The 27,292-nt window shown below is 39.1% G+C and overlaps 1 protein-coding gene across 2 annotated transcripts in view; it reads left to right on the top strand.

Annotated features, from left to right (window-relative positions):
* SLC18B1 (solute carrier family 18 member B1) overlaps positions 1 to 24,172 on the top strand; it is a 30,197-nt gene extending 6,025 nt beyond the window's left edge. The window contains exons 3-15 of one of the 2 annotated variants that reach the window (XM_053461365.1): positions 186 to 281; positions 2,028 to 2,101; positions 2,795 to 2,942; positions 3,537 to 3,693; positions 4,765 to 4,901; positions 5,778 to 5,879; positions 9,530 to 9,621; positions 10,055 to 10,150; positions 11,508 to 11,582; positions 12,132 to 12,225; positions 12,323 to 12,372; positions 22,427 to 22,642; positions 24,044 to 24,172. In XM_053461365.1, coding sequence (XP_053317340.1) covers positions 186 to 281; positions 2,028 to 2,101; positions 2,795 to 2,942; positions 3,537 to 3,693; positions 4,765 to 4,901; positions 5,778 to 5,879; positions 9,530 to 9,621; positions 10,055 to 10,150; positions 11,508 to 11,582; positions 12,132 to 12,225; positions 12,323 to 12,372; positions 22,427 to 22,589 — 1,284 coding nt within the window. In that variant the 3' untranslated portion in view covers positions 22,590 to 22,642; positions 24,044 to 24,172. Of the gene's footprint in view, positions 1 to 185; positions 282 to 2,027; positions 2,102 to 2,794; positions 2,943 to 3,536; positions 3,694 to 4,764; positions 4,902 to 5,777; positions 5,880 to 9,529; positions 9,622 to 10,054; positions 10,151 to 11,507; positions 11,583 to 12,131; positions 12,226 to 12,322; positions 12,373 to 13,410; positions 13,611 to 22,426; positions 22,643 to 24,043 lie in introns of those variants that run through there. The other variant, XM_053461366.1, reaches the window with a different exon arrangement.
* The last annotated feature ends 3,120 nt before the right edge of the window (positions 24,173 to 27,292 follow it).

The raw sequence follows: 27,292 nt of genomic DNA, 5'->3' as shown, positions 1-27,292 counted from the left end.
TGAAGACTTGGCCAGCGGCCAAGTCTAATAATTACTGACCACTCATTGCACATTATTAAATGTCCAGAGGTGATGTCATGAGATCATATGGTAACCATTCCACAACCTGCGCATACGTAGTTTATTTTTTATAATTTCAATGTCATCTGTATCTTTTTTTTCTTTCTCTTTTTTTTTTTTTTAAGGCAGTGAAGAAAGGAGTTAGTAATACGGTGATTGGACTGATTTTTGGGTGTTTCGCACTTTGCAATTTCGTAACCTCATTAGTCCTTGGGAAATACGTAAGTACGGGTATATGCATTTTGTATTTTCCTGCATAATATTATTCTCATCAAGAATGATTTTGGAGCCATATCAGTTGCTGAAATGTATTATTCTGGGCTAGAAATATAGATTAGTGGTTCTCAGAGAATACTTTGCAACCACAGCCTTGTCCTGATGCACATATGTGTACAGCTTGTGATAAGATAGGGGCTTTTCATACCATGATTAGTCCTGAGAGGGTGGCTACAAACTGATACTGCGAGTGACTAGTGATGTAATTTGCCTTGGTCTTGAATGCCAGAAATTAGTGCAATAATACCGTATTGGCTCGGATATAGGCCGCCCCCGTATATAGGCCGCACCCTAAAAGTTTGGTGCTTTTTTAAAGAAAAAGTTTTTTTCTTTAAAAAAAGCACCAAAAAAACATGCTGCCACTCTGTCCTCCCCCTCCGAGATACGCTGCCACTCTGTCCTCTCCCCCTCCCCGAGATACGCTGCCACTCTGTCCTCTCCCCCTCCCCGAGATACGCTGCCACTCTGTCCTCTCCCCCTCCCCGAGATACGCTGCCACTCTGTCCTCTCCCCCTCCCCGAGATACGCTGCCACTCTGTCCTCCCCCTCCGAGATACGCTGCCACTCTGTCCTCTCCCCCTCCCCGAGATACGCTGCCACTCTGTCCTCTCCCCCTCCCCGAGATACGCTGCCACTCTGTCCTCCCCCTCCGAGATACGCTGCCACTCTGTCCTCTCCCCCTCCCCGAGATACGCTGCCACTCTGTCCTCCCCCCCTTCGAGATACGCTGCCACTCTGTCCTCCCCCCCCTTCGAGATACACTGCCACTCTGTCCCCCCCCCCCGACTTACCAGAGCAGACTCCCGGGTGTCTTACGGGGCCGGAGGGGGACATCTATGCACATCGTGTATACAACTCCCGGTACCGGCACTCAGCGGATGTGCCGGCACCGGAAGTTGTATACGCGTATTGCGTAGATGTCTTCCGCCGGCCCTGCAAGACACCCGGGAGTCTGCCCTGGTAAGTCGGGGGGGGGGGGTTAGAATGCATCGTGCGCACGTTCACCGGCAACGGCGCATCGCCGCTGCCGGTGAACGTCCGTGCGATGCGCTTAGACAACCTCCCGTGCCGGTACTCCCCCCCGTGGGAAGTGCTGGCACGGGAGGCTGTCTGAGCGTATCAGAGAGTAGGATACAGGTCCCCTGCACCGCTGCGGGGGATCTGTATCCTAACCCCGCTGCCTGCCCGGCGCCCGGGACTGCATGTCCCGGGCGTCGGGCGCTAGACCCCGAATATAGGCCGCACCCCCACTTGAAAGACTTAAAGTGGGGGGAAAAAAGTGCGGCCTATATTCGGGCCAATACGGTATATTCTAAGCAGTGATGTATTGCCTGATTGCTAACGAGGGTGCTGGGGTCCTTGTAATGTGGTAGAGGGGCAGCCACCCTAGGCCTAGTCAGCTCAATCCAGAATATGCCACTGACTCGTCATGAACTTGTTTTTTTTATTTTATATTAAATTAAATAAGTCTCCATTTAATCTTATTATTGCAAGTGGAGCTTCGTGGCTCCTTTACATTCCATTCAGGAATGTTGAAAAGCTTGATTAACGGTAAAGTAATACTTGCAAGTTTCACTTTAGTTTGCCTTGAATTCACCATGGTTTAGACACAGGCTTACCGAGCAAATACTGTACATGAATACACAAAGGCAGTGATTAATTGAAAATTACTTTCCTCCTTACTGTTACAGCTTGTGCAAATTGGAGCAAAGTTTATGCTCGTAAGCGGGATGTTTATATCAGGATGTACAACAATTCTTTTTGGGTGAGTTTTTTTTTATTTTTAATATTTCTAACATTTTACAAAGCAAAAGGAAAACTGTATGGTGAATATTCACCCTATCACATTCTCTTTACCTATGAATAAGAAACACGGTTAACTGGAACTAGAGACAACAATGTAAAATTAACCCAAGTGAAACCACTTGTACATTACAATGCACTCCCAGATCCGGATGAGATATCCTCCATATAGATTTACATTTGTTTGGTGATACATCTAAATGATTTAAAAACCATTTTTCCTTCTGAAGTGAGCATGCCTTTCTGTTAATTGTATTTGTAGCAAATGTCTCCTAAATGGTAGGCTCCCTTAAAGACTAATTTGGTTTCTAATATAATAAGGTCTTACTTGAACTTTAAAGGGACAAAGCTTTACCAAAGATAAATAATTATTAAAGTACTTAGTAAATACTTTAAGATGCATTATTTTAACAAAGAGAAAAAAACTATTTCTATTTCTATGGAATGCATCTCCTGCAAGGCATAAAGCTGTGGGCGAGGAAGCAAAGCAAATGCATAGAGAGGATTCTGTTTTATTAATCTATGCATTTGGATGAAAAAGGTAACACGTAGGTTGAACCTCAGCTTTCATCTGCATTACTCTTTTAAGAAACACTTAAAGCACTTTCATCTTTTTTGTTATGCATTGATCTTGTTGTTCTTGTTTTACTTTCAGTCTTTTAGATGAAGTAGCTGATGGAACACTATTCACCGTTATGTGCTTTTTGGTGAGATCAGTGGATGCTATAGGGTTTGGTGCAGCAATGACGGCGTCTTTTTCCATTCTCGCAAAGGCCTTTCCTAACAATATTGCCACTGCTATGGTAAGGAAAAGTTATCTTGTAAAAGTAAAATGTGCTGTAAGACTTTTGAACTATGTGTCTGAGGCAGTGATGTTTGCACAAAGCATTGCATGGCTATCATCCGGTGAATTAGGGGACATCATTTATTTAGCTATTTATCAAACAATAGGTTGGGTTGTAGCTTGTGAAATATAGTAGCTGGTTTCAAAGTAACTGTGAGTAACAGTGGTCTTTGTCCTGATGTATTTTTAAAAATCCACCATACCCTAGAAGACCTAAAACATAAATGGAGATAGTGCTTATTAAAATTGCCTTGTCATAAGGCAGACTAATAGTTCTATGATAAACAAATTTAAGTTTTAAGCAGAATATCTGATGAAAAGACTTCTGGGGGCCTTAAAACATGTATGACATGTTTTTCAGTCATGAACGATCCTAGCCCCTGAATAGCTACGTGCATGTGAATCATTAGTATTTAGAGGCAGAATTAAAACTCCCTGTAGTATTCTATGCTCAGTTTAATATCCATTTAAATAATTCTAAACATTAGTAAGTATTCATCTTGTGTTTTGCTTGTAAAGATATTAAAACTGCCTCGTTTTGTTTAACATATAGGGATCCCTTGAAATTTTTACCGGCTTAGGTCTTGTTTTGGGTCCTCCCGTTGGTGGAATTCTGTACCAATCCTTTGGATATAAAATTCCTTTTATTGCACTTGGCTGTCTCATTCTGCTGTTGGTACCGCTGAATTATATTATCTTACCAAGTTATGGTAAGTACATTTTTATAATTTCGTTATGTTATGTTAGCCAGTATTTGTCCTTAGAGAACCTTTTTTTTTTTTTTTTTTTTTTTTTTTATTTTTATTTTTTTTAAATTCACCCGTTCATGTAAAGATTATTGTAGCAAGCTATGGCTTGGCCTTGTTTTTGGATTCAATATACATTAAAGGAGAGCAACACTAACTTGAAATAAATTAAAATGGTAATGGTGTTTATTATATATTGAGGCATTTCAAAATAACATGAATAATTTCTTATGGTATATTAAGTTACATAAATGATATATTGAACATAATAGTACATCAAATGCTTTATTTTAAGTCCAATATTTTACATCCACATATTACCCATTGTACAGTGCTATGGAATTTGATGGCGCTATATAAAACAATAAATAATAATAATCTTTTTAAACCTTTAGGATGACACTGACATTTAGGATATTGGTGCCAAACGAGCATTTTAAGTCTGTGTATATTTTACCACGTGTTAAAGAAAATACAGAATGTCACATAAGCAAAGTAAAAGAAAATATTTTCTTACACATGTATGATGGAGCAAATAAACAGTTCTTTTCGCAATTTCAGTTTTGTAATAAAAAAAAAAAATAGCGGTCTATAATGTTATAATAATAATAATAATAATAATGTTTGGATTTTGACATTAAAGTAGCCCAATTCCAATGGGTTAATCTTTAATAAGTGTTTACAAAAATATACTCCCTTTAAGCAGGGGGGATCACTCAAGGATCAAGGACACTTTCCTTGATCCTTTAGCTTACTTAGGGTTGGATATCAATATTACACATTCAATCTCAAAGGTAGTTGTCCTGGTTCTCTAAACAGTGCAAATTTACTCCTTGAAAACTCGTCTGGTTTTTTTTTTCCTAGTGTGAATTCATTATTTGACAAGCTCAGTTGCATTAGAGAGTGAGCTTTGTTGGTAAACTGGGGCGGATGTCGGTGTAGTTTTAGCGGTGGGACAGCATTTAATCCTTGGACCCAGGCAGCGCAATGTCTTGGGCCGGCCCTTAATAATACAGTATTTGTTTTCTTTTTTAGATTCTGTTCCAAGTGCAGACTCCTTCTTGAGCTTATTTTTACTCCCGAAAATTTGGTTAATGTGCTTCACTATATTTTCATTGAGTGCGTGTTTAGGGTTTTTGGATCCAACTATGTCATTGTTTGTTATAGAAAAAGTAAGTATTCAATTATTTGTGTTTTCTATGTTGCGGGGTTACCCCAACATAGTTATGTGGGCGGGTTAACCCAAACACATTACTGTTGAATCGGGTGGGAGAGGAGTAGGGAGGGTCTGTCTAAAGTCTTCACCCAGAGTAAAGGAGGAGTGACGCCTCACCCAGAGACTTTACAGAGCTGATCCTGTAGATGGCATATGCCCAGTTTAGTTTCATTTAGTCGATTTCTTACACAGAAATTACTTTTACAGTTAAAAATCAACTGGTATTTTTCTATCAGTGAAAACAAATACTTCAGCATTTAGGTGAAATTTTTTTTTATGATTTTCTTTGTTTTCAGTTGCTGAAAGCACACATGTAAAAACTACATTATGGCTGTTTTCTGCCATTAATGTTAGTTCTGCCTAATTAACATAGCTTTTAACTTTTAATATTTGTTTTACTAAAAAAATATACTTGATAAATACTTTTAGATATGGCCCCACTTTAATAACTGAAATGTAAAAATAATGTTTGGGTTGAATCAGGAAACAGAAGCAGAAGCAGAAGTGTTACCTTTTCATTTAGTCTAGCATCTCAAAAGAAATTCAGTTAAGTATTATAGTTGACAGGTATTTTATTAAGTATATTTGTTAGTGTAGTATTGTGTAGTGTAGAACATTTTATAATTTTTACTTCAAGGTTATGCCTTTTTATTAGGCTAACTCAGACAAAGATTTAGAGTCCCATGAGATTATCCCAATATGTGAGGACTGGTGAAATGCTTTGCAGAACCTCTCAGTGTTTATATTCTTCTATATAAACTAGAACTTTAGCTGTAGGTGTTAAAATCTCCATCTGAATCTAAAACTAAATCTCTTTTTTTTTTTTCTTTAGTTTAATTTACAGGTTGGATATGTGGGGTTAGTATTCCTAGGACTTGCCCTGTCCTATTCCCTCAGCTCACCACTTCTTGGAATGATAAGCGACAGGTTACCTGTAAGTATAATTTCTTGGTAAATATCACCAAAGAGTGCTGTGAAAACTTGTCTTTATTGTTTAAACCATTTGTGTATTGTTTTGAAGAAAATAACCAAACATACTCTGCTCTCATGGATATTGAACAATTGTAAATAAAAAAAACAAGTTTATCCAAAAAAAAACCAAAATGTGAAATATATGTGTGGCATAATTATTGACATTATTTAAGTCAATACTTTGTGCTACCTTCCTTTGCCAAGATAACAGCTCTGAGCCTTCTCCTATAATGCGCGATGAGGTTGGAGAACACATGACAAAGGATATAAGGCCATTCCTCAACACAGAATATTTCCAGATCCTTCAAATTTCAATCCTGGTGGACTATCTTCAGTTCACCCCACAGGTTTTCTAGGGGGATGATGGCCACGGTAGGACCCAAGGCCAGAATAAGTGGGCCTTTTTATGGAAATAAGTAAAATAGACAGAATCTTAACTCCTCTGCACCCATGTGTATTGGATTAAGATAACATCATTGCTAGGCAGATAATATAGGATAGCAGGGCTGGACTGGCCCACCAGGAAACCGGGAAATTTCCCGCAAAGTTCAAAGTAGCCGGCGTGCCCCGCGAAATTGAAAGCAGCTGTAAGACAGTGGCAGCAGTGCCTCAGTTCTTCGTCCCGCCCTTTTAAGATGTGACGTTCAAGGGGGAGGGCTCACAGAAGAGTTCCTCCTGACAGGGAGAGGATTGTCATGTCTAAGGACAGCAACTGGAAAGAAAAGTAAGTACGTTTTACAAAAAAAAAAGTTAGGGGTTATAGGAAAGCAGACCAATATTCAAGGGGGGAGGATTTCCTTGGGACATCATTAAAAATTAAATACAAAACGGGGGCTGGGTTTTGGCATTACAAAATCAATATAAACATGGGGGGTGGCTGGGTGTAATACACATGGCAGTGGGGGCATCAAAAGACAAGAGGGTGCTTGGGCATCACATTAAGCAATACAAAAAGGGTGGGGGCATCAATACACAAGGGATGAGGTTGGCTGGGGCATCACATAAAGCAATATACAAGGGTGTGGGGGCATAAATGCACAAAGGGGGGAATACACAAGGTTGTGGGGGAGACACATTAATCAATACCAAAGGAGGCCTGGCTGGGGCAACAATACACAAGGGGCAAACATAAAAAAGTGGCAGTTAATGACAAAGCAGTGTAGAAAATAAATTTTTTATCCTTCAGTGTGGCAGAGCTTTTCATGGTGTATGTGTGTTTGGGTATCAGTGTGGCAGAGCCTGTTCTGGTGTGTGTGTTTGGGTGTCATTGTGGCAGACCCTGTCCTGGTGTGTGTTTGGGTGTCAGTGTGGCAGAGCCTGTACTGGTGTGTGTGTGTGTGTTTGGGTGTCAGTGTGGCAGAACCTGTCCTGGTGTGTGTGGGTGTCGTTGTGGCAGAGCCTGTACTGGTGTGTGTGTTTGGGTGTCGTCGTGGCAGAGTCTGTCCTGGTGTGTGTGTTTGGGTGTTGGTGTGGCAGAGCCTGTCCTAGTGTGTGTGTTTGTCGGTGTGGCAGAGCCTGTCCTGGTGTGTGTTGGTGTGGCAGAGCCTGTCCTGGTGTGTGTGTTTGTCAGGGTGTCTGTGGCAGAGCCTGTCCTGGTGTGTGTGTTTGGGTGTCAGTGTGGCAGAGCTTGTCCTGGCATGTTTGTGTTTGGGTGTTGGGTGTGACAGAACCTGTCTTAGACAGGCTAAGCTGCAGTTATAAAAAAATGTATTTTCCACACTGCTTTTGTTGTGTATTTGTTGTGTATTGCCTCCTGCCAGCACTATGTTTATTTATGCCCCCAACCTGCCCCTCACTTTAGTATTAATTTAAGTAATGGCCCGAGCTGCCCCCCCCCCCGTTTATTGATGCTGCCAGCCCAGATAAAGTGTTTCCCTGCAGTATAGGGGGTATATATCTGACTAATTGGTTCCCTTCCATGAGTTTATACATCCCCCATACTGCAGGGCAGCTTTTTATCTGGGCTGGTCAGCAATATGTAAAAATGATGTGTCCTGGAAAAGATGGCCGATGTAGTCACCCTAATGCCCCCACACCCTGGTGTATTGCCCCAGCCAGCACTCCCTTGTGAATTAATGCCCTAACACTCTTGCGTAATGTCCCCCCCTTTAGTATCATGTCAGCCCTGACACCAAGATTACATCCACAGGTCCTGCCTAGCACCCAGATTGTAAGCATAGGACTTGACATCTTTGCCCCCAGACATATTTCACACAGATTCAGTCACTCATTTACAGATACACATTCACACATTTGTTTATGCAAGCTCCCCTACCCCTTACCTGGTGCTGCTCGCAGACTTCCACAGGGGCTGCTACTTCCCTCCACATCTCTTGTACCGCCCAGGAGAAGCAGGAATGATGCAGGGTCATGTGACGTGAAGTAAATTGACATGACTCCACTGGATTCCTGCTTCCCCTGGGCAGCACAAGAAACATTACCCACACAGGTAAGCAGCAGAGCAGTTACAACCCCTGCAATCACAGTTCCTGGGGGCTTTTGAGGGCCCAGAGTTAAAGGAAGCTCTGGCAGTCGTGTGGCCGCAACGGCCACTTCAGTGCCCCATTGGCCCACCCACCGGGAAATCTCCCGGTTTCCTGGTGGGCCAGTCTGGCCCTGACTGGGCCTATTTTCAGGCAGCTCCATTGGCCCCTACGTTAATCCGGCCCTGGTAGTACCTTGATTTTATGGTCAGTAAACCATTTTTTTGTTTTTTGATGTATGTTTTGAATCATTGTCCTGCTGGAAGATTCAACCACGACCCATCTTAAGCCCTCTGGTAGAAGCTCTATTTTGGTTTAATTTGACTACAGAACCCGATCCTATTTCTAGTTCAAGCAGGATCTGGCACACTGAGCTGAGTTTGCGGTCAGATACTCCAATCTTTGCAGCCCCCTCAGAGTTATCTTTGGATGTTAAAAGTTTTTTTTAACCTAACCCTTATCTATACTTTTCCACAACTTTGTCCCTGACCTATTTAGAGAGCTCCTCGGTCTTCATGGTGCAGCTTGCTTGGTGGTGCCCCAGATACTTTTTCTTTAAAGTTATTTATTTCACTTCACCAGTTTGGACTATTTTGTGTAATGTCCATTACATGAAATCCAAATAAAATTTTAATTCCAGATTGTAATGCAACAAAATAGGAAGAATGCCGGGGAGGGGGGGGGGGGGGTGTGAATACTTTTGCAAGACATTGTATGTTTCAGAATTTTATTTTTGGATAAACCTGTGTTGTGTTTGCAATTGTTTGACATCCATGAGAGTAGAACATGTATTGTATTTCTTTTTTTGAAATTCAAAGGGTTAAACAATAACACAGTTTCACTGCATTATTTGCTCATATTTAAGCAATATGAATATGCCAATATTAGTAGAAGACACTGTATGTGCAGAAATTGCTGTCATTAACACCCACAAGCCTGCTTAAATTACCCATAAATGTTATTGTATTATATAATATTAAATGTATTCACTATTTGTGATGTTGGCTTTCTTGGATTTCACCATCACTATCCATATGGAAGCCAGGAGGGACATCAGTATTACAATTTTCATTAATGAGACTGTAAATACTAGTGTAAGTGCTGGTAATAATTTTACCATTTTATTTAGGGACTAAGAAAATGGCTGCTTATTCTAGGCTTGTTGGGAACTGCAGCTTGCTTTTTTATGTTGGGTCCAGCTCCAATATTTCATATTGAAAGGTATAGTATAATATGTACTTAATTTTTTCCCTGTCACTCTGTCTACATATATAAATCTAAAACCAAATATATATATATATATATATATATCTATATATATATCTATATATATATAGATATATATCTATATATATCTATATATATCAATATGTACAGTCATTAAATGTAAAATATACATCATATATATTATTGTTGCAAACCAACAGAAAGGAATCAATAGCTATAGTTCAACATTTGCTGGGAAAAAGTGTGGCTGCACACTTGCTCTGCACTACTTTAGAAAACCAATTAATCCTGTATAGTAATTTTTTGGTTGATGTAGCAATAAATAATAATAAAAAAAGTTTTACATAAAAGTTTACATAAGTAGTGTTTGGTCAGTTCCTGTATTACTGCTTCAAATAACTCCTTATACTTTCCACATATTTTGCAGTAAACTTTGGCTGTTTTGTTTTGTACTGGTTCTAAATGGATTATGTATTGGACTTTCTGGTATACCAGTCTATCCAGAAATGCTTTCCTGTGCCTAGTAAGTATTACTTTTTGTATGTTGTGTAAAATATGGGTACAGACCTGGACCATATCGCCATACAAATGTTCTAGAGAGTTTCAGAAAAGGGGTACTAAAATGGTAACTGTCCGGAATACACATCCGGAAAGAAATATGTATAGTTTGGATGAAAAAAGTGAGACTGTGGGATTGAACAAAGAGGAAGTATATTTCAGAGTAGGAGAAATGTTAGGACAAGCAGTCATATGTTTACTGTAAAATCTTGAGTATAATACGCTCCCGTTAATAATATGTAGGTATAACTTTACACTCAATTCTGTAAGGAAGAAAATAAGTAAAAATTGCGGACCCACCAAATTAAGTCACTGTCTGATGATCTATGAGACTGATTAATCATCAGTGCCCTAAAGGTTAAAAGGTGTTACAAATTAACTAATACTAATTAAATACTGTAAAGTAATAAAAGGCCACTGACATTGATCTAAAATGTATTTTGTATTATTAATGTGAGTGTGTGTAGATTTTTTTTTTGACTTTCTGACCTGGACAACCTCTGTTACTCTCTCTGGAGCATAGCATTGATTGTGACTTGGTCCTCACAAACCTGCGGGGGCTGAAGACACAAGCATTTACCCCTTCAAACCATGGTTCTGTCGTAGTGATTGCAGCATTGAAGGTGGTAACATGGAACAATTTTTCGGGTTTAATACGCACCCCCTTTTTTGTGTTATTATAGCTGAGATGTCATGGTACATGTAATGTTAAGGAAGTTTTTCTTAGACCTGGCCTATTGCAGCTCCACTAGCTATACCAGCAGGTCCCACCAAGCTTAAAAACAATATATTTTTGTGTGTATACATGTATATACATTAGACATGTGCAAATGGACCTCTCTAAATGTTTCTCTACCTTCTCTGCCAACCACATCCACTTCTGCATCTTCTTGTTCTTTATCTTCTCTCTTTTGCTTCCATATCTTCTTGTTCTTCATCTTCCCCCAAAATGGCAGCGCTTTTGGTGATGTCCTCTCCCCCAATCATTTAATCTAGGGAGAAGATGTCACCAAAGCACCGCCATTTTTGGAGAAGTTTGCATCAGGTTATCTCTGCGGAGATGCGGATGAGGAACAAGAAGAAGCGGAAGTGGTTGGCAGAGAAGGTAGTGATACATTTAGTGAGGGTCTGGCCTTGATTTCGTAGCTTCGTATGAATTTGCCAATGTTCAGTAAATATGCAATTCATGCAAATCTAATGTACATAGGTATAAAGACAAGATTTATTGAATGTTTTTATCAGTGAGTTTTTTTGTTGCATGATGCAATTGGTAGGTGCTACTGCTAAAAAAGTATTTTTTTTCAATTTTAATTTAATTCCAGCGAGAATGGCTTTGAGGATGGACTTAGCACTTTGGGCCTCATCTCTGGACTGTTCAGTGCAATGTGGTCTATGGGGTATGTTTCACCTCAATACATTTGTTAAATGTGTTTTCAAAGGCTGATTATTATTAGATGGTTGCTTAGACGTAATGTTCTCACATTCTTAAAGTTCTGTGATAATGACGCTTTTTTTTTTTTCTCTTTTTCCTTGTTTGTTAAAGGGACCCTCTGGCCATCACGTGAACTTTAATGCATATGATAGCTGTGTAGTCCCTTTAAATTTTTAAAGTGTCCCCCTAGAAAATGCTTGGGGGAATTCTGCTAAATTGCTACCCTCCGGGTATTTTCCATGCACATGACATACTTACCATCATTGATAGAATGGTGGTACTGTAGAAGCCTAATAAAGATAGAAGTAATATAATACTTCCTAAGAACTGTACATTTCCTTGTACGTTGGTGTGTGTTCATTTTCATCCTGTTTAGTTTCATCACATGTGTGAAAGCAACTGCAGGGCATGGCTTGGCATGAATTGGGTCTTTTGATGAGTCTTGTGCAGTAAACCTTTATTTCAGCTTAAGTTTAATTAAAGTATGTGCAATGCTTTGATTTATACTTTTCAGGTCATTTGTGGGCCCAACGCTTGGTGGATTTCTAAATGAAAAATTTCTTTTTCCGAGCGCAGCTGCATTTCAGGGATTCTTCCCCTTGCTATGTGTAAGTTGCAGATTTATTTTTATTTTTTTTAACAACCTTACAAATAATCATGCTAAATATTCAATATATTGGTTCACTGTTTTTTTCTGTTCTCCAGGGTGTATTGGTTTCAATATTTTACATCTGGGAATTCCACAAAAAAAGAAGGTAAGATAACAGTAAAGATTGTTTGAAGTGCTCAACTAACACTAAACATTAATTAACGCTAAATGTGTTGCAAATTCTAATGTACATGGTTTTTAAGTACTTACCCGCTGATTGTGAATATTCAGTCAAAAATTTAAATGACATTTTGGAAATACAATTTAAGAATGGTAGAAGTACCTTTATGGTGGGATTGCCCCCTTTAACCCCTTAAGGACAAGGGGCGGTCCCTAAACCCATTGAAAACAATGCATTTTGAGCCTGTACATGTACAGGCTTTGTCATTAAGGGGTTAAAAATGTCAACAGATGCTGCTGTTAAGCCATGAAATTGTATTTGCACCGGATGTAGGCGCAGCTGCCATCTAAGGACAGTTTGCATTATGACAGTTTGTATATGACAATGTAAGACTACTGAATAAAGTTCATGAAGTATAATAAAGAAATATAATGTAGCTTCAGCAAACTTGATACTAATTAGGTTGTACCTTTTAAAATAATACATGGGCTTGAAAATTGGTAAGGGCCTCTGGACCATCTGGAAGGACAGTTGGCAGGTGTGATCAATGTGCTAAGCATATATATATAACACTGCAAGCGATATCTTGCTATATCTGTCACAGCACTGTAGCATAGTCCAAAAGTCCTTGTAATTAAGATCAAAGCATGACATGATTATCGTACTAGGTGAAAGTTTAATAAATGTTATTAGAAAAAAACCCATTACATAAAGATCTTGCCATGCTTCCCAGCTGTGAATGAATGTGATGAATGCTTCTGTTACTCTATATAAATGTGAATGCAAAAAAAATAAATAAAAAAAAAATAAAATAAAAGGACATTACATTATAGAAAACATACAATAGCTCGTTTACAAATAATTTGTGCAATTCTTAATGCACCAGTGCCAGAAGAGCCTACAATAAATTTTGCACAATTAAAAACAAGTGATGCACGTCTCTTTAAAACAATTTGCCAAAAAGAATATAAATTGATTTTGTTGTTGATATTATTATTATTATTATTATTATATTACAAACAGGAATAGGTTTGTGGCTGCTAAGAGCACAGATGAAGAGAGGGAGCCACTTTTACGAGATCACTGATAAATCCTGATTTATTTATTGTTTTTGTTTTTATTTTTGTTTGTGTCCTGCACTAACAGAGTTTTGTGTTCAATATTGAACTGGCTATAGTTCCACTGCACTGCCTTTAACAGAAATGTTTTCGAAGGCCAGTGATTTATTGACACACACATTGACACCCCCAAAAAGTTGTCAGTTAACCATTTTTCCTAGTGCTCTTTTCAAAATTACCAGTGCAGTAGAGTTGTTTTTAATATGTAAATCAAAATAACTCTAATTTAAGTTTTTACTAATATATTAGTGTGGTATTTTACCAATTAAACCCTTATTTTCATACCATAAAATATTTTCCCATGGGGCAAATCATATTGTTTCATTAACCAATCCCCAGTTTTTGTCAACTATGTCTATATGCATGTTACACTAACATGTTGTTGGTCCCATTTGTTCTGTATGTAATTGTCATATAGTACATGAACTATGATGGTTTAAGTGGTATATTAATTCATTGTAATCTTATTTTAAGCCCTGTAATGTTTTCCATTTTTTTTATTGCTTTTTATTTTTTTTACTTGAAGAAATCCAGCTCTTTTCGTACATTTCGAATGATTTTTCAGTGACTTAAAAATACTTACTGATGACTCTCTGTTAAATGTCTTCATAGTCATATTGTATTAGGTATTATAATATTATGTATTATTATGTAAGGGGAAGAAACTCACCCAATGCTGTCTGATGAAACTCAACTTAAAAAAAAGCAATAAAATACTGCAACATAATGAGTTACGTGTCTTTCTTGGGATAGACTGAAAAACACTTAGTCATCTTAAAATTAGTTAATAATAAAGACATTGTTGTCAGAGCCATGCCCTTCATGCCATATGATTTGCTTGCATCATTGGTTTATCCACATTTTTAGCTTCTAAAAAGGGCATTTTTGTTTAAAAACTTGACATTTAATAGGTTAGTGTTCTTGCACATAAATAATCATACTTGCAGTAAAATTTACATTTAGTCAGTAGAAGACTGACCACTAACAAGTTTCTCCAGTAAGAAAAACTGAATTGGCCCTGTATAATACATAAATTAAGTGAGATTTCTTCAGTCACCTTACTTATTGACTTATGCTCTACACTGGGACAGGAAATTCCAGGTCTCATAAGAAATTAAAAAACTTCACAAAACTTGTTTGAAAGCTAAAGGCAATAATGTGCTCATCTTATTGTTCATGTCATATATCAGAGGGAACACTTGTGATACATGGGGACCTTACTGAAGATGCATTCCCCAAGATGCCACTGAAGTAGCCTTTATCTTAGCAGACAATTCCAGCATTCATATACTCTTAGCATACCATAAAAAAAAAACGTTCTAGCGCAGACACTTAGTATCAACCCCCCTTTATTAACTCAGAAATTATACTCAACAGAAGAATGTAAAGTCAGTCGTTGGTGGCACATGCACAGTTTTGCAGCAAACCCCATTGAACTGCTGAAGTTGAAGTGCAGTTATTTTGATTTTTAAAATTTTACCCTCCGTATAGATTTGAGAATTTAATTTTAGAGAGGTTATTGAATCCCAACCTAAGACTCATATCCATTTCATGTATCCAGATGACTGATGAGAATAATTGGAGTTGCAGTCACCAAAAGCAAGTGTGTGAGAGGTACAAATAGGCTGTCTTACCTGCAGGTATAGGTCTTTTGTACCTAGTGTTTTTGTCTTTTAGAGCAATTACAGATTTTAACATTGTCCTATATGTGCCTACCCTGGCCTATGTGGTTTGCCATCGCCATTATGAGCTTTATGTGCAATCTAAGTCCTGCATAAGCTGTTGGCACTATATAAATAAAACTTAATAATAATGTGTATATACAACTACATTCAGTAAATTGGATACATTTAGGTGAGGGCTTTTTTAAAAAAAACATTCAGTTTGTTACTTTGATTTGGAATTTATGGGCAAATTGTTTGGAAAACTGTTGTTTTGCTTGTTTTCTTTGTATTTTTGAATATATCATGTGATATATCATGTGATACAATGCTCTATTTACCATGAACTAGGTTTCCATAAATAGCTTAACATGTCTTGAAAACACAATATATAGATTTTATCTATATGGCTGCGTATCCCTTAGCCCACCACTACCCAGAGTTTGGCGAGTCCTGTCTAATTTTCATGACTATATTGCTTACCAAGGAGCTAAATCGGTGGGGCTACACTGCATTTAACCAAAAATGAGACTTTTAAGTAATTTAAAGACTTCTCTGGACACAGAAACGGGATGGCATAACATAAAAGGCGTACACATCCAGATTCCCAGGTTGCTGCTAGAATAATGATGACCAGTAAATACACAACAGAAAGCAAGATGTAAGCATATACCCAGCAACCCCCCCCCCCAACATACATATCTAACTCACAGGGTGTCAGGGTCCACCCTGCCAGCCTGGACTATGCAATAATTATTTGAACTTTTATCTACCTGTAGCTACTAGTGGCCACCCTTCCATCTCCATCTTGGGACAGCTGAGCCGTGTTACCTGAGTTTAGCCCTGCCCTTATATACCTGCTCTGCTCTTCAGTCTGGGCCTTTGCATTGTTTGGCTTGGGTCTCTGTTAGTTTGTGTGCAGCTACAGATCCCTTGCTTTGCATTGCAGTGTGTTTGGGCCCTGATTGTGTTTAAAACAGTCATTTAAGGCAGCAGGCTGCCTACCTTAAGCCTGAGTAATTTTATTGCTCTGGTGAAAGAAAAATGCCTGCAACCATCAATTTTGCATCAGTTAAGGTCTGAAGACTCAGAAATTCGATAAAGAGAGAGAGAGAGAGAGAGAGGAACAAAGTATGTTGTAGAAGAGGTGCTCATAAAAACACTTCGACTGGATCTGCCTGCAAGACCAAGTGAAAGGTACATATGTAGAAACACTACTGAACATCTGCGTGTGTCATAACATCTTTCAGAGGAAGGAAAGATGACCCTTGATTGGATGGCGGTGAAGAAATCCCTTTTACTGTTCACATGTATAACCCATACGTGTCTGATGAAGCTATCATAGCCTGGTTATATTGCTATTGTAATAAAGTATCTAGCCCACAGAAGGTATAGAATGAGATGGGTATTTGGAACGGTAAGAGGGGGTTCCTTGTGCAGTTAAAAGAGCACAAGGAAGGGGTCGGTGGAAAAGTGCCCCCCCCCAGAGTTTCTCAATCGGTAGCAACAGGAGATACTGTTTCTACCCAGGGATGCCATTCCTGTGCAGGAGATGCGTGGGCTATGGGCACGACCCTAGGCCCCTATGCAGGAACTGGGGAGAATGGGGCCACCTCACCGATAGCTGTGACAAGTCCAAGCTATGCAACGTATGTGGCAAGACAGACTACGTGTATAAGGACTGTACAAGTAAGCCCTGGCGGTCCTGGGCAGATATGGCTGTTGGACAGCCTGGGAAATTAAATCCAGGTCCAAGTAAGCCCTCCTCTACAGCTGATCCGAAGGAGCATGTAATGGTGATGCCGCCACTATATTATCCTGCTGTGCTGGTTGCATTGGGATCAGTAATGCCAAGCAATCAGATGAAGGAACAGACTGTTTTGGGTCCAATGGATGCCTCCCCAGTGGTGGGTCCTGCAGATCCCAATGTGTTTTTAAATCCCTGTGCAGGTCTTTCTACCAGCCATGAGAGCCGCATTCCTGTGGGAGACCTTGAGAGCAGTTCTGACGACAGAGGTGGAATGTCCGGCAGTGAGATCTCACCATCGAGTCTGGAACAAGAGGAGACCATCCAATCCCTAATCTCCATTAACCCTGCACATACAATTGCTCTGATGGAAGTGGGTGTGGAGTATCCAGCTGGTCCCATGCCTAAGAGGGGGAGGTCTGACATTGAATATGGTTTGGCACCCCTTCTGGAGGCTGAAGTGGAGGTCCTGGGAGACAATGCAGAGGAGGAATCCAAAGTAGAGTTTTCTGGGAGCCATAAAATTTTAAAATCCAGCTTTTTAATTCCTAATGAATCAAAAACTAGGAATGGTCTGTGGAAACTCAATTTGTTGTTACTAGAGGACGAACAAATCCTGAATAATTTTAAGGTCTCATATGGGTGATGGCGGCGCCAGAAAGACCCAAGTCAATTTTTTGGACCGGTGGGAAACCATCAAGTCCAAGATTAAGAATGTTTTTTTTGTTGTTGCTGGCAAGAGGAAGAGAAAAGAGCGAAGACGTTTAACGATCTTAATGTGCGTTTGCAAACTCTTTTTAAGCTGAAAGAGCCTGGTGTAAGCAATACTGATTAACTAATTTTTAATTTAAAAAAGGAGATTAAAAAGGTTTTAGATTTTAAAGGTAAACAAATATAAATTTTAATGACTGGGTAAAGCACTTGCAGGAAGGGGAGAAGTGCTCTTGATTCTTTTTTTTTTTTAAACAAATATCTCAAAAGAGAGACCGAATTTTAGAAATGGAAGGCCAGTCCTCCATTGCAGGCATTTTAAAAGTGTAAAATTAAACTAAAGAAAGTCAGCGCTAAAACATATTAATATTTAAATCATTATTTTATTATGAATATATAAAAAATAAAACAAGTATGGATAAAACACAAGAGTACAAAAGAATCAACACATAAAACATAAAATAGTAATCTCCACTACACCTCAAATACATAGGTAAAGGAACTCAATGTATAAGAGAGTTATGCCTTGCCTGGCTAGGCGACAAATGCAGGACGAGTTTCGTTGGTACCACTCTTTATTGCTTTTTTCCGGATGCCCCAAAAAATCGAAAAGGGGATTCATCAGAGAAAATTACTTTACCTAAGTCTACAGCACTCCAATACCTTTTGCAGAATATCAGTCTGTCCCGGATGTTTTTCTTGGAGAGAAGTGGCTTTTCCGCTGCCCTTCTTGACACCGGCCATCCTCCAAAAGTCTTCTCCTCACTGTGCGTGCAGATGCACTCATACCTGCCTGCTGCCATTCCTGAGCAAGATCTGCTCTGGTGATGTCCCAATCCCACAGCTGAATCAACTTTACAAGATACTCCTGGTGCTTGCTGGACTTTCATGGGTGCCCTGACACATTCTTCACAACAATTGAACCTCTCTCCTTGAAGTTCTTGATGATCCTATAAGTGGTTGATTTAGCAGCAATATCCTTGCCTGTGAAGGCCCTTTTGTGCAAAGCAATGGTGACAGCACGTGTTTCCTTGCAGTTAACCATTGTTAACCGAGGAAGAACAATGATTTCAAGCACCACCCTTCCAGTCTGTTATTCTAACTCAATGAGCATAACAGAGTGATCTCCAGCCTTGTCCACGTCAACACTCTTAGCTGTGTTAAAGAAAGAATCTCTGACATAATGTCAGCTGGTCTTTTTGGGGCAGGGCTGAAATGCATTGAAAATGGGTTTTTTTTATTGCAATTCGTCTGATCGCTCTTCATAGCATTTTGGAGTATATGCAAATTGCAATCATCTAAACTGATAAATTATTATCATCCTTATGTGCTTGAATTTTATTAACAAATTCTCAAACACTTCAAGGGGTCCAGTTTTGTAAGTAAGAGGGTACAAATTTCAAACACATAAGAATGATTATAATAACGCATTTGCTCGAATATAAGACAATGTTTTTTTTATGACTTATAATCGCACATTAGTCTGACTATAAAACTAAGATCCCCCGGCATGAAATTACCTCCCGGTGCTCCATCATAGAAGCCCCAGCGGAAGTACTGGCAGCAGCGGAGGTTGTCCGCGCACATCGCGCAGATGTTCACCGGCTGCCAGAGAGGAGGATCCCTCACAGCGCTGCAACATGAGATGGGGGTGTAGAGCGATTAGGAATAATCTAGAAAGATAAAAAATTATACTGCATAATACATTTTATTATTGGTGGTATTGAATGAGGAATAGCTATGGGGACAATGTTTGCTCCCACCTATGCTAATATCTTTATGTCCGGGTAGGAACAAGATTTCATTTGGTTTTATCATGGCTGGAGGGAAAACCTTGTCACCTACCATAGATATATTGACAATTTGAGAAGAAGATACATTAAAATAGTATCTATCTTTTGTTAAATAATAATCAGTTGGGAATTGCATTAAACACTGATAATAGCAAGGAGAATGTTAATTTCCTTAATATATAAATAATTGCATTAACACAAAAACGTTTTTTAAGAAGGTGGATGTCAGTAGTTTAATTGACAAAGAAGGGGGACACTACCCTCCCTGGCTGATTGAGGTTCCCAAAAGCCAGGCCATTAGATTGTTGAGGAACTGCTTTTTGGACGTCTTTTTTCATTCCAAATGACATTCGGAGGTGTTCCCAAAAGGGGGAGATTGCTGACACTTTCTGGACTCCTTTGATTATAGAAATAAAAAAAATTGAACATATAGCCCTGTGGAGCAGGACTGGGTTTCCCCAATATTATAGAATCTTTAAAAAAAAGTTCCCCCCAGAGTAAGGACGGTCAAAGACGTGCAGCAGCAGCAGCAGTAGTAGTAGAGCACTGGGCCTGGGCCTGCAGATGATGGCATATGCAGCCCCATAGAGCAGGACTGAATTTAAAATATTACTCAGAGCAAGGAAAGAGACAGAGCAGAAGCACTAGACCTCACTAGTTTGAATATTGGGTGCTGGCTAGCCTAATTTGGGAAGATTTATTTTCAAGAAAGCCCTCTGGTCAGCTGGTTCTGGGGATTACTGTGTTCTCTTGGGGTTGAGTATGTTGCCTGTCACAGAGAAAACCCTCTTGCTTTGAACACTGGTGGTTCGGCATAAAAGCAAACACTGGTGGGTGTGCATAAAAGCAACTGCTGGGCTACTAAAGAGGCATGGCCAATCAACAGATTTCTGGTTCCTATATTGTAGAGGGTCGGTACCAAGATGTAGTGTTCCTCAAGATAGGCTTTCACCAGCTCAGAGGCGCTACTTTTACTTTAGGGAGCTGGGTGGTACTAGTACCCACCAAAGTATCAAGGGCTTCTGCCCAAATGGCTGATGCACCAGTGGGTCTAATGTATCTGCTTTGCATGGATGCAAAGGATTGGGAATGAGAGATGCCACTGCTGCTGGGAATTTATATTTTCAACTCCTGTGTCTTTCCTTCGCTTAGCATGCCCCTACATCTCACGCACCGTAAGGACAAGCATGTCTCTCCAATTTTAAAAATTATTATTAAGGGTCAATGTGCCCTTAACCCTTAGGTCACAGAGGGTGGCCAGGATGTACTCTGGGGTGTCCATGATGGCTTGCATACACATTTTCAGCTCCTTATCTTTGCAACATACGAAACAGGCAGTTTTTGTTAGAAACAAGTCTAAAAATAACTACCCCCAAACCCCTTAAGTAAATAGTATAAAAAAAAAATTTAATGTACATCGCAAGTGAGCAGCATATGGTGATCCGTATGAACCAACCTCATACTTCCTTGTTTGTAAACTGACGAGAGAGAGAGAGAGCCACAATCTCCCAAACCGGCCCTGCCCCTCCAGCTGTGGGCAGTATAGTCCGTCTCTGGAGGGCGGCACACCCAGGTCTGGCTCTGGTGGCACTCCCTGATGCCCCTCCCCCCACAGGTATGCCACTGCTAAGGTATAAATATTGGGATTCCATCACACACACTTTATGGCCATATGGCCAACAATAATGTTATGCTGCATTAAATTTTTCATCGCACATGTATTAATGAAGCATAAGCTACATTTGCACTCATAGTGGGCAAATCTTCCAACTGTCTTGCTTTTTTTTTTTTTTTTTTTTTTGGAGAATGATTTTCTTGTTCTATTCCATTTTCATGAGTAAACAGCATTGACCTTCTGGAATTCTTACGGGATGTCTAAGCAGCCCATTTGGGTGAATTCATTTGATTATTGTGCAATTTGTGCAGCATAGTCTCTTAGATGAGTATGTTTTGGCTGCCACATTAGTTGGCCATTTGTGAAGGTTTGTCCAAAATGTCTGAAAGATGCCAGCTGATTAACGGATTAACGGTTTACAACCCATTATGCTCTGTTAAATTTTAGAAATGTATTCACTGCCATCTTAGTTTTTTTAAAGAAAGGCTCATACCAATATTTTGTTAAAAGCGAAGCAAAATGTCGGCATCTGTCAGCTGCATAAGGCTTCCATGTATACATTTACAACCTCCCAATGTATTTTTTTCCGGCAGCCATTCAGAGCTCCGATTATTAAAGTGCCAGATCTTTGCACAATGGAGAGAGTTTGAAGACATTTGGGAAGGCTTTCCAAACTGGTCATGTGCCTTCAAATGGATATGACTACCATCTACACATATATGCTAGTTTTTTTTAACATATAAAGTTATTTGAGCAGATACACATACATTGTAAAAATTGGGTCTACAAACAGGCTGCCTGTTGATAGCTCTTTCTCGCTGAAGCAGGCTACATCAGGGGACAGGAGGCTTCATGGCACCTGAACCCCAAAGCGCAAAAGGAAAAAAAATTGCACAATTCATCAAAAATCCATTTTACTCTACATTAGATTAAAATAGATTTTTGATGAATTCTGCAATTTTTTCTTTTTCTTTTGCGCTTGGGGGTTCACATGCGCATGTGCTCCTATGGAGAAGACGCCACTGTATTGTATTAAATATTAAATGTAATTTATTAAAATGTAATATAGTGTTTATTAAATACATTTAGCACTTATATAACCTAAATAAAAATAATGCTTATTAAAGTTTGGAAATATTCAATTGCAGACTTTGTTTATTCATTGACATTGACTTTCTGGATTCTGAATCATGAGTGCATTTCACAACTTTATACCAAACATGCAAATCCGAAATAGCGTTGCACAGTTTATTTCACAACATCATTTATTAGTAATATGTTTCAGGGAGTTCCCTGAATAGCACTGTCCCAGACAGGATCAATAGCACTAATATTTGAAAAAAAACACAAAGCGCACCTGGATACAACCTTTTTCTCTTTCTGTTTGTTTCCAGATTCCTGCAACTATCAAAATGCTCTTTATTCACCTTTTTATCAGTGCAATGTTTTGTGTATATGGCACTTATGCACTGGATAAATTTACTGCAGCAGTATATGAGCATGTTCCTTTCTTTCCAAACCAACTGCCTGTTACTGAAGAGGAAGCTTTGGCTTTGATGAACAAAAACATAGATGTTTTGGAAAAAGCCGTGGTTTCAGCAGCACAAAAGGTAACATGGAAACTATGTACCGGTATGAGCTAATAGATGTACACAAGACTTTTACATCTGTTAGATCATACGAGTACATAGTTACGTTGATGTACACAATGTAAATTGTGACTTTTAAATTGTTGAGATTATATCGTCCTACCTTCAATAACTTTGATGTTGAAATGAATTCATTTTGATTGTTTTCATTAATCCAACGTAGAAAAATATAATTTATATAAACAGCATATATATATATATAGATGTTGTATAAAATATGCTTCTCTCTTTGATATCCTGTATTAGAGTACAGTTCAGATGCCCAGGAACATATCCTTATAATGCACAATAATTTATGCTTTTGAGTTGTTGTTGTTTTGCTCACAGCCGAATTCTAAACACAGCTAATCTTTGAAACTGTCTTCAAACTAGTTTCTATTACAAAAAGAGTGGTCCTTTCTCAGCTTGCAGGGACTTGCCATCTTGGTCATTCAGGGTTTTTTTCTGCACTGCACAACATAAGGTTAGCGTAATCAAGATAATATCAAGATAATAATCCATAATAATCCATTTACATTTAAATTTGTTGCTGTTTTTCCACATGGGCCTAAAAACATGCTTCTGCTGCACGGGTAGGCAGCCATGTTTTGTCATAGGATTCATGCTCCCCATAACTAAATGCAACCGTATCGTGGATATGTGTGAGCTCAGAAAATACGTCAAGATTGTAAGCTTGCGAGGGGGGCAATTGACCGCCTGCTCCCCGGCCCAGCCCGCCCCTGGTTAAAACAAATAACTGTCAAAAAAAAAAAAACAGTTAAAAGTACAAAAACTAAAAGTTAAACAGTCAAAATAAATAAATATATGATTAAAGTACCTTGTCTAGTCCCCTTTTTCCCTTTTAAACTCCTGTTTTCTTTTTTAACTCCTACTTGAAATAGCCTATTCAAAAGAGACTATCTCTATGGAGAAGCAACTCCAAGTGAGTTTAAACAGACTAATTTAATTTATCACAAACAGATGTGATACTATTGGTATATAAATACTAGATACTGGCTTTTAACTGCTACCCTTAAAATCAATGCCATGGCTAACCCCCTTTCATATTAAAATGAAAGATATCATTGAAGCAACCTGCAAGAACAGACAGGAGGAAGAAGATACTTGGCTGGCTTAGCTAAGGCTTACTGTCCTCCCTTTTTTTATATAATTCATGCCAAGCCAGGCAGAATGTTTGAGAACTGTATATTTTACCAATAACCTTTAAAATAAAGGACTAGTGGTACCATTCATTTATTTTCTTTACTAATATTTTCCACCTCAATAAATCTTACTTAGGACCTGAACATATTTGAGAGAAATAATGTAGGTTATGTTGTCCCGAAAACTCTTGTAATAAATCCTATTGTTATTTTTTAATAGGGAGCACACATTGTTGTCACACCAGAATATGCAATTTGTTGTTTCGGTCTCTCCAGAGAGACAGTATATCCATATCTCGAAGATGTACCAGATGTAGAGGCGAACTGGATTCCATGTTCCGACCCAGAAAGGTAACCAAGTTACAGTCTGTCTTACAAGTTGCTTATAGTGAATGTAACAGAGTTTCACAAATTTCAAACAAGCTCTCGGGGGAAAGAAAAAGAGCAACTTTAGTAATTGGGTTTTGAAATTATCTAGATCATTTTTTCAGACATATTAATATACCATTTATTAGAATTATGGTTGTGGTGTTCTGCAAAACACTAAATCCATATGAAACAATCTGAATACAATCAATAAGGGTATACAAAGAATACTAGGGGCAGTTAACCCAATTTTCCTTGGCAGCCTTCCTCTAATACAATTGGAAATTTGGAATATGTATATTTTTTTCATAGTATTTTCATTATTTATCCCAAATTTATATAGGTTTGGTCATGCACCAGTACAAAAAAGACTGAGTTGTATGGCAAAATCCAATTCTATATATTTGGTTGCAAATCTTGGAGACAGAAAAATATGCAAAGCCAGTGAGGACAGCTGTCCAGGAGATGGGTACTACATTTATGATACAACTATAGTATTTGACTCTGAAGGGAAATTAATAGCACGTTATCACAAGGTGAGAAACCTCAGATATTATGCATTATTTATTTACTTATATTTGCTTTTGACAACATGTTATTCTCTATGCATTTTTGGTGCTCAGACAATTAAGCATTTTGTATGGTGGCAGTACACACTATAAGAATAATTCTGTAGCAATTAACCACAATCCTCCAAAGTCGAATTCCAAGCTGAGGTCCAAGCAGGAACAACAACCTGTCACAGGGGGAGTCCTGTGCAGGTACACAAGGAACCCTGGGCAGGGCAGGTCAACCCCACAGACACAGTCTGCAGGCGGCTGTCTGCTCATGCTGCAGTCTTCTTCGGCACCATCTGCATGTAGTACTTGGAACAGGGTTATAAGTAGAGGAGAGAAACTGTAACCTGGTCTGTGGACCAGCATAGCAGGCAACTGTCTGCGGAGAAGGCTGGCAAACAAGTTTCTGAAATCAGTGCAAAGAAGTCAGAGCACTGCCAGCCAAGGCCATACAAGAGTAGGAGCCAGAACACGATGCAACAGGATAAGGCAAGAGAATAAACAAAATCTGTGACAGGGTCAGTAACCAGATAATGAGTAAACTGAAACAAAGGGTCAGTAAACAGTAATGTATTAAAAAAACTCATTGTTCCTGACACAACAGGACATCAAACTAGTTGTGAGAAGGAAGCTAAATTGTAATCTGTTGCAAATGTAGACAAATAGCCATGGATAATACACCTAGAGATATGGTAACACAGATTTCACCTGCCATTACACTTTAGAGCTATTTAACCCCTAGATTACCAGCTATAGAGGTGATAGATAGCTTTCAAAGTGGGCTGGTCAGCTACTTATCTACTATATAGCAGCACACTAAATCCTATTTTTGGTCCCATTAGGAAGTGTTCACTAAAAATACTTTTTTTGTTGTGTAATAGGGTTGCCCAATTGGTCCAACAGACAGCCTTCTCTTACCTGTGTACATATGAGGCAAATATGTCCCCTGTTTAAGGAGAAAAGCAGTTGCTGATAAGTCCAATCAGCAGTTTGCTGATCACTGCCTTTGGGAAAGTTAGGCTCCATGAACTAAAGCAAAATACTAAAGTTGGCCTGGAGTCTCATAGGGTAAAATGTGTTCTGATCCCTGGCACTCAAGGTGTTAAAGGTCTCTCTTTTGGAGCAGGGATACAACACCACCAATCAGAACAGCTCACATACAAGTACTCTGTAGGCATTAAAAACTTTTCTAGACTTAAAGTGAATGATTGTTGAAAACTATTTTCTGTTGCCTTTATTGTTGTTTTTCTTTTGTTCGTTTTGTTGGTATGAGATTCCTATTTACATATTTGCAAAACAATATGTTCAGTGGTGTATTTAGGTTTCTTGTGTATTTTGTGCTTCCCTAGGCCTGACTAAACTCACGTGCCCCTTAATCCTTATTTGCCCACACCTCTTCCCCCTGTTCCTCTTTTGATCCCACCCTTTCTTCTCAGCCTTGACTCTGGCATCATTGTGCCCAAACTGCTTAACAGCACAATCTTTGTGCCCAAACAGTATCCCGGTGCCAACCTTGTCCATGCACACACACTTATAAATACACATTCATCCTGACACACACATACATACATGCTCACACACGCTTATATGCTGGAACCTACATACAGTCATACATGCATACCTCATTTATTGTCCCTCCTTCCGTCAGTCACCCACTAACCTCAACCGCAGCTTCTCCTCTGGCTATGAGCAGCCTCACGTTTAACAGTTTGGTCATGTAACCTCCATGTGACCAAGCTACGTTTGGGGGCACCCAAGGCTGACCACTTCCCCCAAGTTCATCACTACTCCTCAAAAAAGCAGAGCTTCTGGGCACACCCTCTCCCCCTGATTGGAGGAATTGGGGAGATGCTGTCCCTGCAGCTCTACCTTTCTGCGGAGTGGTCAGTAATGCAGATAGATTAGTGCAGAAAGAGAGAAGAAGAAACCCCCTGGACTCACATAAGTGCCAGCTTTGGGTAGGGGCAGGTTATTATGCTGCCCCTGGCTCTAGTTGAGCTAGGGTACAGCCTTGAATATAATATATGATAATATGTTTATGTATATTCTTTCCACAGTATCATCTTTTCCTTGGTGAAACTCAATTCAACAAACCAAAAGAACCAGAGATTGTTACTTTTGACACACCATTTGGGAAGTTTGGCATTTTCATCTGCTATGACATATTGTATCATGATCCTGCAGTTGTCCTGGTCACCCAGCACAATGTAGATACCATTATATTTACAACTGCATGGTTTAATTTACTTCCCCACTATAGTGCCATTGAATTTCACTCCTCTTGGGCAATGGCAATGGGAGTCAATCTTCTGTCATCTAACATCCACAATACGAGCATGGGAATGACAGGTATGATAAATAAAAGTGTTTTACAATTCATATCATTACAATGTTTGTTAAAGCAGGCATTTTTAGGTGTGTCTGGAGTCAACTCATTTGTGTCTATTTGGTAAGAAGTCAAATTAGCCTTTAACCCACTTGACCAGTCACAACACTTGCAAAACTACTAGCATATTCCCTAACATAAGTTGTTTGCAAGTGCTTGA

This window comes from Spea bombifrons, chromosome 3, assembly GCF_027358695.1.
Source record: "Spea bombifrons isolate aSpeBom1 chromosome 3, aSpeBom1.2.pri, whole genome shotgun sequence".
NCBI classification, from domain to species: Eukaryota; Metazoa; Chordata; class Amphibia; order Anura; family Pelobatidae; genus Spea; species Spea bombifrons.
Note: the sequence above shows the minus strand (reverse complement) of the source record. Positions and strands in the feature narration are given on the sequence as shown.